This window comes from Schistocerca piceifrons, chromosome 1 (genome assembly GCF_021461385.2).
Source record: "Schistocerca piceifrons isolate TAMUIC-IGC-003096 chromosome 1, iqSchPice1.1, whole genome shotgun sequence".
Lineage (NCBI taxonomy): Eukaryota > Metazoa > Arthropoda > Insecta > Orthoptera > Acrididae > Schistocerca > Schistocerca piceifrons.
In genome coordinates this window covers 1,253,567,929-1,253,580,435 of record NC_060138.1, presented here as the reverse complement: position 1 = coordinate 1,253,580,435, position 12,507 = coordinate 1,253,567,929, and the positions used below count along the sequence as shown (strand labels likewise).

General features: G+C 40.4%; 1 protein-coding gene across 1 annotated transcript in view; it reads left to right on the top strand.

Annotated features, from left to right (window-relative positions):
- LOC124782176 (GPN-loop GTPase 3) overlaps positions 1-12,103 on the top strand; it is a 29,960-nt gene extending 17,857 nt beyond the window's left edge. Inside the window, exons 3-4 of the mRNA XM_047253920.1 lie at positions 4,275-4,595; positions 10,762-12,103. Coding sequence (XP_047109876.1) covers positions 4,275-4,595; positions 10,762-11,026 — 586 coding nt within the window. The 3' untranslated portion in view covers positions 11,027-12,103. The remainder of the gene's footprint in view (positions 1-4,274; positions 4,596-10,761) is intronic.
- The last annotated feature ends 404 nt before the right edge of the window (positions 12,104-12,507 follow it).

The window sequence follows — 12,507 nt, the reverse complement described above, 5'->3', positions numbered from 1 at the left end:
CACATTGTATGAGTGGGGTCTCAGGGGACCACTCCTGATTTTTATCCAAAACTTCCTGTCGCTCCATACTTTCCATGTCCAAGTTGGTGACTCCCATAGTTTCATCCATATCCAGGAGAATGGAGTCCCTACAGGGAGCCATCCACAAGGTGCAGTCATGGGCTCTAGCCCATGGCTTCTAGTTTTCTGCCATGAAGACGTGTCATGCATTTCTGTTGGCATCATACCATTCATCCGGAACCAGCACTTTACCTTGATGGTGATCCACTCACTGTAGTGGGGACGTATCGATTCGTAGGTCTGGTTTTCGGCACTAGTTTTACTTGGCTTCCTCATCTTCGTCAGCTTAAATGGAAATGTTGGCAGCACTTCAGTGCCCTCTGCTGCCTGAGAAACACCAACTTGGGTGCAGATCGCTCCACGCTGCTGCAACTCTACAGAGCCCTTATACAATCCCGCCTTGACTGTGGGAGTGTTATTTATGGTTTGGTGGTGCCCTCAGCATTGCGTTTGCTCGACCCATCGCTCCATTGCAGAGTTTGACTACCAGGAGCTTTTAGGACAAGTCTGGTGACACCCGTACTGGTGGAAGCTGGAGTCCCTCCATTGAATATCAGATGTGCGCAACTGCTCACCCGTTATGTTGCACAGACACTCATAGCTCCCCAGAACATCCTAATTATTGTCTTCTTTTCCCAACCACAGCGGTTCACCTCCCGCATAGGTGGCCCAGGTCAGGGTTAACGATTTCGGTTCGTGAGTTATTGCTTCTGTCTGAACTGGAGTCCATGCCTGTACCACCTCTCCTTGAGGTCCATTCACGTACACCTCTGTGGTGTAGCTGTAGGCCGAAGCTTGGCCTGGAGCTTTTGCATGGCCCTAAGGCCTCCGTTAACCCTGCGGCTCACCCGTATCACTTCCTCTCAATTCTTGAAGTGTTCTGCGGCTCTGAAGTGGTTTACACCGACAGCTCGATGGCTGATGGTAATCTTGACTACGCCTTTGACCACAGAGGCCATATTGAACAGCATTCCGTGCCCGATGGCTGCAGTGTATTCACTGCAGAGCTGGTGGCCGTATCTCGTGCACTTCAGTATATCCGTTCATGCCCTGAGGAATTGTTTCTTCTGTGTACTGATTCCTTGAGCAGCCTAAAAGCTATCGACCGGTGCTACCTTCGCCATCCTTTGGTGGTGTCCATCCAGGAGTCATCTATGCCCTGGACCAGTCCTATCGTTCAGTGGTGTTTGTGTGGACTGCAGGACACGTCAGTATACCAGGCAACGAACTTGCTGGCAGGCTGGCCAAACAGGCTACACAGAAACCGCTTCTGGAGATAGGCAAATCTGAATCTGACCAGCATTCTGACTTACGCTGCAGGGTTTTTCAACTTTGGGAGACAGAATGGCATAACAGTACGCACAGCAAACTGTGTGTCATTAAGGAGACTATGAATGTGCGCAAGTCTGCCATGCGGGCCTCTCGCAGGGAATCAGTTGTCCTCCTCCGCATTGGCCATGCTTGGGCCACCCACAGTTACCTCTTGCGCCATGAAGACCCACCTCAGTGTCATGCGGCGCCCAGTTGACAGTGGCCCATATTCTGGTGCACTGTCCCGCTTTGACTGTCCAGCGATGAAATCTTGGATTACCAGACTCGTTGCCACTCATTTTATCTGACTATGCCTCATTGGCTGATTTAATTTTACGTTTTATTCACAAGGGTGGGTTTTATCATTTGATCTAAGTTTTAGTGCATGTCCTTTGTTCCTCTGTGTCCTCCACCATAGCGCTTTTAGGGTGGAGGTTTTAAGGTGTTGCAGAGTGGCTGGCATTTCCTTTTTATTCTCTAGGTCGGCCAGCCACTGTAATCCACTTTCTTGTTTTACTCTCTTCTGTTTCTAGAGTCTCTCTGTTGTTTTCTTGTCCTCTTTGGTCCTTTTAGTGTTTGTTGCCTTTCCTTTGTTCTTTTGGTTTTTCCTTTCTTTCCATTTTGTGTTATATGTCTTGTCTGTTTTATTCTCACACTTGTGGCATTGTTTTATTAGGAATAAGGGACCGATGACTTCGTAGTTTTGTCCCTTCTCCCCTCTTTTAAACAAACCAACCAACCCACCACTCTGGCAACTCTGACCAAAAAAAGCCACAGGAATGAACAGCACTGCCTTCCCCTCCCCCTCCCCAATTCTCTCTCCTGCCTTGGTAAGGCTGAATAAAGGATTTACTTCTTTTGTTCACTACAGGAAATGCTTTTTCCTGGAGCATGCACTTCATTGTGTTTCCTTTAAGGTAGGAAAACTTCTTAGAGCTGCTCTCTGGCCCCCATTCTGTTGCAGATTTCAAATGTTGTTAAAACATTAATGTGGAAGTCACTGTCATCTTGTGTTAACATGAACTGGTGTTCATTACTTTGGAATCAGTTGTGTGCAAAATCATAGTGGTAACATCCACTTACGCCACGGGATTATGCCATGTGCCGGCCTTGACGATTATAATTACATGCACACACAACTTGCTCTATGAGCTGTCTGTATACTATGCATCGATGTTGATGGGGTAGGAATTGCAATGCTTATCAACCTTTGTTTTCACGTCCCTTACCTCTCAGGGTCAGCAACAGTATCGCCTGCATTATTCTTAAGATGAAGTCCCACGCTTCATTAATTAGGACTCCATGAGGGCCAGACAAACATGACTGTTTATCCATCAAGTTATTCGGAACTGTGGATTGATGTTGTCCCTGCTATAGAAAATCCTCTAGATATATTCTTAAATGGGCAATAAATAATCATTCCATTGACTTACTGCTTTTTTTGCTGTGTATTTGTGACCTTCCTCCTGTCCTATATTATATAACTACCCCTGGTGGAAACACGTACTGTAAGGTCAGTACCCAGTGCTGTCATGGTCAGGGGACTGAAGACCTACAAGGAATATAAAATATATTTTGCCTACTGGTAGGGAAGTGGTGACAGATTGGACAGCTAATTTCATTCACACTACAAAGATACATAAACCAATCTCGCCAATGTTTGTTGTGGGCTTCCTAAATGTAACGTACTAATGACCGAGGGAGAGAAATGATTCCCTCCCCAAAGAAGTATTAGTACAGGCAGAATTGACTTTGTGAAACATTGCTGGCTCTCATTTAACAAGATTTCATGAAATTATGAATGTAAGTGAATAGTAAAGTCCTCCCGCCTGTATCTCTGATAGGGATTGAATAGCATACTCCACTATCTATTGATAACAAACAGGTAAATATAAGGAGTATCTTTTATAATATCTGAATGACCCACTTCTATAATATCTGAATAACCTAAAGAATTTGTCATGCAGTATATTATTGTAAATGGCAAGTGGTGTCCTTGCTGAGTGAAGTGGCGCCATGTTTAAGCTACTGTACCTGCATTTAGCAGGATTGAGATTCACATTGCTGTCTGGTCATCCTGATTTTGTTTTTCCATGGTTTCCTTAAATAATTTGACGCAGTTGTTGAGATGCTTCCCTTGGAAAGACTGTAGCTGATTTTCACCATCTCTTATCCAAGCCTTGAATGATACTCTTGTCCCTAACTACTTCATTCTAAACAGTATGTTCAACATCTTCATTGCTTTCTTTAAGTATACTTTGAAACAAAAGTAAAACCTGGAGTATTTCAAGTAAGATTTTGTTTAAAGTGATTATGTAGACATCTTTCATGTATGGTTATGTGGTGTAGCCTAATTTATTTGACATAGTTATGTATACAGGAATATGCACAGAACAGTTTTTTCAGGTGCACGCACAGATGTTTGCTTGGTTGCAGATGTGTGTAATTACTAGCCTTTGATTGTAGTTGCCATATAGCTAACACAGATATTCAGTCCATAGAAAGTAGATCATCAAGTTACATGTGGCAGGAGGAGCTGACCCTGCATGAACCTCAAATTTCTTTTGAATTTGTTGGGATTTACAGTTTATTGCCTTATGTCCAACTGGGAGCTTGTTGAAGACCTCTGCACCAGCATAAGGAACATTACTGTGAAGTCTGCATAAGGAGTCTATTTGTAAAAGAAAATGTTAGTGATCCCTCCCCCCCCCCCCCACACACACACACACACACACACACACACACACACACACACACACACACACAGATACCCTTGCGTCTTTTTTGTGATGTTAGGGCAGTATACCAAGAAAAGGAAGAGGATTGGAGATACACAATTTTTAACAGTGAGTTATATATATTAAGAAAACTAAAAAATAATCATTGTGTTTTCTCTCGTATAGGTACCTGGTGGAGAATATCGACTGGTTGGAAGAGCAGCTAGGTGAGGATGAGGATGACTACACTCTGTTTGACTGTCCTGGGCAGATAGAGCTGTACACACACATGACAGTCATGAGACAGCTTGTTGAACATCTGCAGCGTCAGGACTTTCGCCTTTGTGCGGTGTTCCTCATAGACTCTCAGTTTATGGTAGATCCTGCCAAGTTTCTGTCTGGCACAATGGCAGCATTAAGTGTTATGACAAATTTAGAACTTCCACACATAAATGTCTTGAGCAAGATGGACCTATTAAGCAAGACTGCACGATCACGCCTTGACAGGTAAAGCTTCTGTGCTGTATCTTGTGTAGAATAATGATTTTTTGCCACTTTTCTGAAAACTCTTCCCCATTTTTCAAACTTTGATTATTTAAATAATCCTAAATTGGTTATGTCCTTTTTTTGTTGTCTGTTCAACCCCTTTCACCACCTTGAGAAACTATTTTATAGTTGCAAAATCTCGGGATTCTGATTAATTATAAAAGCTGTTCTCTAGTAGTCATTGTTTCAGGAACTGCTATGCAAACACTAACCTCCCGTCTCAAATACGAGTGTGGTTTGATAGATCTGGTAAATTTCCATGAAAAATGGAACATTTTTCTTGCACTTTCATGGATGGAATCTTGATTATTTCAAGGATTGTGTAAAGAATTTTAACAATGTACTGCATTCAGTTCATTTTTGACAATCATATGAATTGTTCAGTGTCTTGACTATGATTGAAAATGGGGAAAACTGAGTTTTGTGCTGTTATCATTTGAAGGGTGGACTGCCATACAGATCAAAACAGAATTGGATGAAGTTCATGCAAATACTGCAACAACTTTGATGACCATTTACTTTTGGATTAATGACTTTAAACATGCTTGGGCAAGCATCAAAGATGATATGCCCTCTGAATGTCCAGTTGAGGTTACCACAAAGGGAACCATTGAGAGAAGCCATGATATGGTAATGCAAGGCCACCAACTAGAAATAAGTGAGATTGCTGAGACCGTAGGTATCTCAACTGACTGAGTGCATAATATCCTGCAGGAAGAATTGGCTATGAAGAAGCTGTATATGAGGTGGGTGCAACGATTGGCCGCAATCTAGCAATAGTGCATCTGGCGATACATTTCAACACAATATCTGGTGATATTTAACCCTAATCCGCAAGACTTTTTGTGCTTGTTTGTGACTCATCACTTAACATTTCTGGGCTGAGATGCTGTGGTCCATATATAAGACTCTCACCTGATGTTTCGCCTTCGACTGTGGAAGGCATCCTCCGAGGACAATCGGCGAACTGCAACGAGAGCACTAGTGAGCGCCATATATACAAGCCATCCAGAGGGCGCCGCTGTCAATCACGTGATGTCGGCTGTGCTGTGATCTCTGATATTGCCAACTTTCTCAATTGAAACTAAGGTGATCATGAAATAAAGTTTAGTGAGACGACCGTCATAGCAAAGACGTCGCATTATTATGCGCGAATGTACAGAGAGGCCATTGAGATTGCCAAACACTGCAATAATTTTAATAGAAAAGATGAAGGCATTAAGCTGGATAAGATATGGATGTCAATGTTGCAGCAACAGCGTGACAATCAATTAGTTTCAATTGAGAAAGTTGGCAATACCAGAGATCACAGCACAGCCAACGTCACATGATTGACAGTGGCGCCCTCTGGATGGCTTGTATATATGGCACTCACTATTGCTCTCGTTGCAGTTCGCCGATTGTCCTTGGAGGATGCCTTCCGCAGTCGAAGGCGAAATGTCAGGGGAGAGTCTTATGTATGGACCACAGCATCTCAGCCCGGAAATGTTAAGTGATGACAACACCTGCCATGGAAGCCTTCATTCTATGATTATTTGTGACTGTTGATGAAACCTGGATCCATCATTTCATGCCATTGCCAAAACGACGTTTAAAACAATATATAAAGTCTGGTAAAAATGCTTCGATGAAGGCAAAGGTCACTCTTTTAGCTGGTAAGGTGATTGCCAATGTTTTCTTGGATTCCCAAGGGATAATTCTCATAGATTACTTGGAAAATATAGAACCATTGTTAGATTGTTTGAAACTTGCAGTGCTTGAAAAAAGACAAAGGTTGGCATGCAGAAAAGTTCTCTTTCACCAGGATAATGCACCTTCTCACACATCAGTGACAACTATAGCAGAAGTGCATGAATTGAGCTTTGAATCAGTTCCTGATCCACCCTGTTCACCAGGCTTGGCCTTGAGTGATTTCTTCTGTTTCCCAACTTGAAACTTTGGCTTGCTGGGAAGAAATTTTCATCAAATGAGGAAGGAATAGTTGCAGTCAATGAGTATTTTGTAGACTTTGACATAACCTATTTTTCCAAGGGGATGAAGAAGCTGGGGGATTGCTGGACCAGCTGTATATCTGTCAAAGGAGACTACATCGAGAAGTAAGGTGAGTTGTGTACAGAACAGATATTTCTTTCTTGTTTTTTACCAGTCTTATCAAACCACCCTTGTAGACCAGTATGTTTTTTCAGTATTTCTTCATACTACAACTTTCCTTTGTATGGTGTTGATTTCAGCTAGCTTATGAATAACAGACCTGATAAAATAATGCAATTACCTGTTTGCAGTGTACATTTATTTGAAAGAAATAACTATTTTCTGCATTGAGCACATATTTCGAAATTTTGTCACCATGGGTAAATCTAATCTAAAAAAAACATGACAGATTTGGCCCCCATGGATCTTGTGTGCAGTACAATGCCAGAAGAAAGAACACAAATTGAGAGTTTTACAATTCACTACATGTTTATTACAGAAACAGTAAATGTAGAGTACATGAAATTATTACATTTATGTTTCAGTAGCTCAAGTAGTTCTGAGATATCATGTAAGGGCCATTGCTGAAACATTCATATTGGTGCACAGTTTAGCAAGCACTAACTCTGCCATGTGGACAATCCTACAGGTGGCAAATACTAGCTTGAAATATGTTATTCTATGCGTGCTCCACCTGTTTGGGTAGCTCTGTTTTGGCGGATGAGTTACGTGAATTATGTGTCATTCCTTCACGCTGCCCACTTGCCCAATTGGAGAGAAATCCCAAGTTTGTGCTGGCTGCACAGTTTGTACAGTATATTAAGTTTCATGGGCAGAATGTTAGTGAGAATTATTATGTTGGAACAGCCTATCATCACCTGCTGCTAGAACAGCATGAAAACTGGCGAATAACATTCTGCATGTACTGACCACTGTCAGGATTCTCTCCACAAACATGAAATTGGAAGAAGAGTGGTAACTTACTGCATCCCAGTCCATATGGATATGGCCTATGGTGGAATCAGCATATCGTTGAAGAATACGCTCTTCGAGATACCAATCACGAGGTTTACCTCTTAAACACAAATGCCTGTAATTGTGTGCTGGCAGACTTTGTTTTCATTGCTGAATACTGCAGTGGACATGACTTGGACTACACATCAATGAGCTAATTTAAGCAAGACAATGGCAAAAGAGGCCAATAAATTTGAGCACCTTAACCATGGACAAGGAACTCCTAGGCCCAGTGATGTTCACCATACTATTGTCAAATTCTCCGATAAGGAACTTGTCGAAGCCTCCATCTCAATTCTCAGTAAAGATACGAACTTTGCTCAAGTTTCACAATTGCTACCAGTTACTGAATGGAATAGAACAAGCAGTGTAGCAATTCCCCAAGAAGCGGCAAATGAGGTAAGCCTTGCTACTAGCTGGATTTTACCGACAGCCAATCCCTGTAAGTCCAATATTATTAGGGTGAAATCATTCAGGGAATTGTCTTATTGCCTGGCAAGCATAATGCTACAGTTGTCCTCAGTGCTACATATTATCATAAGAAACGTGGTCTGTTATTGAAAGGCAGGACATATCAAATTCTCAACAGGATCCCACTTTGCACTTACCAGGAAGAGAGGGGAGCTACTAAAGAACTGTGTTTTCTCTGAGTAACTTTTGAAGAATTTGAGACCGAGAGCACCTAGACTACCCAGGATGTAAAGTCTGCTTAAAATACACAGACACGGTGTACTGCTGAGATCAAGTGTGTGTGCTATGAATTCTACTACCCAAAGGCTAGCAAAGTTCTTAACCGAATTATTGGTACCTGTAGAAATAACCTTAAGAAATCATATATGTTTGTTGTTATCGTAAAGCAGATGAAGACAGTCCCAAGTGAAGTCATGGTCAGCCTCAATGTTGTCTCCTTTTTTATGAAGGCACCAGTGGAAGCAACATTGAAACTATTGGCTGCTCATTTCTATGCTGAAAATTTAAAATTATTTCGGCACATCTTGATGACCATTTCTTTTTTGCACAGTGGAAATTATTACGAAATAACTGATGATGGAACAGGTATGGGTTCCCCACTGTCACCAGCCATAACTAATTTTTTTTCCTGGAGGATTGAGAAGAACGCGCACTGAACAGTGATCCCTTCTATCCATCCTGCTTCTTCAGATATGTTGACAATACATTTTTAATCTGGTTGCATGTCAGTGAGGTGCCACAGCAGTTCATCAACTGTATGAGCGGTATGCATTGTAACATAAGATTTACAGTGTAAATGGAGTTGCCTTTTGTAAATGTGTTGGTTGAAAGTAACTCAGATGGGTGACTTGGCCTTTCTGTTTATAGAAAAGCGATGCTTACAGACGTGTATCTCAGCAGGAGTGACTTTCACCATCCAGCTCAGAAGGGATCTACACAGAGCCAGGACTATTCTGGTCCAGGACCATCTCGGCTCGGAGATTAATCACCTGATGATGGTTGTAAGAAGGAACAGGTATTCTGTCCATGATATCGGTTCAACACTGTCACGAAAACAAGGTTGTGACACTTTTCCACAAGGGCAGGAGGACTGCCATGTAGCATGACTTCCATTCTGCAGTGCAGCATCTAGCAAGGTGGGTAGAGTTTTAAACAGAGAAGGAATCTGTCCAGTCTGCCAGCCAGCCAGGGAAATTAAATAAATATCGTGACACGTTAAAGATAATCTGGGCCTGAGAGTACCAGGGATTTATAAATTTAGTTGTGAGTGTGGTAAAAGTTATGTGGGCCAGTCTGTATGGACTGTTGCCTATCACTGTGTTGAGCACCAGCGTCACCTTATATACAGGAATTTTGAAAAATCATCAGAGGCCGACACAGCCTGTTAAATAAAAACAAGATTTTGTTGAAACACACAAGAATTCTTGCCCACACATCAAAGTATTGGGAATCTGTGTTCAGAGAAGTACTTGATAGTAAAACGATGTGATTATAGTTTTAATAGGCGCACCGTCTATGCACTTGGCAATGTATGGAAGCATGTAGTGGATAAAGAAAGAGCATGGAGGAAGACTTCTTGTTGTGAGTGATGATGCTGCAAGCGACGCCAGATAAAGAGCGCAAACATAATCAGTGGATGTAAGGAGTCCCACCACCTCAGTTCGCACCATTTCCGTAATGTCACTAAGACATAATCCAGCCAATCACGTGCAGTCCTCCAGAATATAAAAGACAGAATCCTTTACAGTTTCATGATGGTCAGGCTTAGCACCTGAAGACGATGGTGGAGGTTGTCATCAAAAGCTTGGCATTTTAACTTTATTTGATATAGCAAGTAAACCAACATCTTAGCCATGGCCTCTGTTGTGAAAAACTTTGTAGCCATGAGTATCACATGTCCTACAGTCATAGGTTGTTCCTTGTACAGCCTTGGAGGCAGCAGTCTGTCAGTTAGAACAGGCCTAAGGCCTAATCTGTGAGTTGGTTTACGTATGTATACTGATCCTGGAAGCATAACTCCAATGAAGTTTGTGTTCTCAGCAGCATGTAAACTTGAAAATATAAAACTGACAATAGAACAGAAAAAAAATCTAGAAATTTCCCTGACGTTATATGCCATTATACCTAACTCAAGAAATAAAAGTACGTTCCTGTGAGAGCAACAGGAACACGTAGCATAACCATAAAAGTTTGCTTAACTCTGATGTCCATAACCTTGCTGCTTGTTAAATAACAAATAATTGCAGTGCTTGAATCATCTCGTGAAAATGTAGTCAATGAAAAGGAAGTAATTAACATATTCGAGGGGTGATCATAAAATTTTAATTATCACCACCAAAAAGTTAAATTTGTGTGTTTAATATTTTGTTTTTTTTTGTCACTCACCAAAATCTCGGTATTAAATATGCACCACTGTCAAAGATGAAAACTGTAGTCTTGCTTTTGTATGTTGCTTTCAAGTTCTTTTATTGTAACTCAAACTGCTAATAAAATGGATATTGCTAAATTGCAAATAGCTTTGCTTTCTGCTCTCATCTTATTCTTTTTGGAAACAAAATATTGGACATCATTGGGGTTTCTCGATGCTTGAGGATCAAGGCAGGGTACCGATTTCAACTACTTTTATTGTATATTTTCTTGAATTCTCATATTGCTGTGATTGCATTTTCAGTTACTTGGAACCAGATCCTCATGCACTGTTAGGAGAAATGGAGACTACTTCAAAGTGGAATCAAAAGTACAACAGATTAACGGAAGCAATTGGACGCTTAATTGAAGATTACAGCTTAGTGAGATTCTACCCATTTGATGTAAGAGACGAGGAGAACATAGCAGACATTATGTTGACAATAGATAACATGATTCAGTTTGGTGAGGACTCAGATGTAAAGACCAGAGACTTTGAATATGAAGATGCGGAGGATGATGATGGTTGATATTATAAATATTACTTTGTGTACAGTGTAAAATATGATTATTTTTTTATATGAAATACAAACTTATTATAAAAAAAATGTTTCTGTCAACTTTGTGAAGTATGTTTCATTATGTACCTCAAATTGTTTCTTGCCAACATGAATTACAAAACTGTAATCACAAATTTCATTTTATTGTAATATTAATCAAATGTCTAACACTGAATGAATTTTAAAGAATTAGTCTGGGCTGTTTGTCATAGGAATCAGTGCAACCTAAATTTGTATCCAGTTCGCACTAGCTTACAAGAAGAATCTAATGTACATTATGATGAAATTACATATTCAGTGTAAATAATTTTCGACAAGAGTAGTGCACATGCTATTTTGTGACCAGACTGTTGAATGTTAATTTCAATCATAGATTGTTGAATGACTGTAATGAATGTATTGAGTCATCTGGTAAATTTGAAGAGTGTGCCAGACGTGCATCTTCGGTATGTTTTGTGTAGTCATGTACTTTTGTATTTTAAAATTTTGAAAAATAATTTTTTGATGAATTCTTCTATCAGATTCTAATTGTTTTAAATTTATCAGTTAAACTTAATCAAAAAATTTAAGACTGTTGAAGCTGTCATATAGTTTCCGTCGTTTAGGAATAGATTTGGTTTGTCATTATTTAGAGTTGCCACTTCTCTTGTGTAAATAATTTTGCAATTGGTTTTGATCTTAACTGATGACTTTACTAGACAATAAGTGACAGAATCGCCTGCAAACAATCTTAAGAGGGCTACTCAGATTATCTCCTAAATCACTGGGCCTTTAACATTCCTTAAGGGATGCCAGATATCACTTATGTTTTATTTAACAACTGTGTGTTGGTTATCATAAACTGTGATCTTTCTGATGGGAAACCATGAATCAAGTCGCACAATAGAAATAATACTCCATAGGCACACAATATGGCTAGTAATCTCTTATGCGGAACAGTGTCGAAAACCTTCTGGTAATCTGGAACATGTAGTCCGTATGTGATCCCTTGTTAATAGCACTCATGACTTAGTGTGTGAATAAAGAAATAGCTGTGTTTCACAAGAATGAAATTTTATGAATCTGTACTGACTGTGTGTCAATATAGCATTTTCACTGAAGTAATTCATAATACTCAAACACAATATATGTTCCAAAACACTACTGCAAATCGAAATTGATGATACAAGCCTGTAATTCAGCGCATTACTCCTATTTCCTGTCTTGAGTATTAGTGTGACATGTTCCTGTTCCCAGTCCTTAGATAAGAATTTTTCTTTGAGCGAGCATTTGTGTATGATTGCTAAGTAAGGAGCTGTCATATTAGCATACCCTGAAAGCCGAAGTTCCTGACGAGGGGTATCAGCTTTTTCAGTAGTTGCAAGGGCTGCAATTTGGATGATCAACTAATCCAGCCTTGTAGCATCAACCAATCATATTGGGTGAAATAATCTGGAAGTAAAATAGTCCCA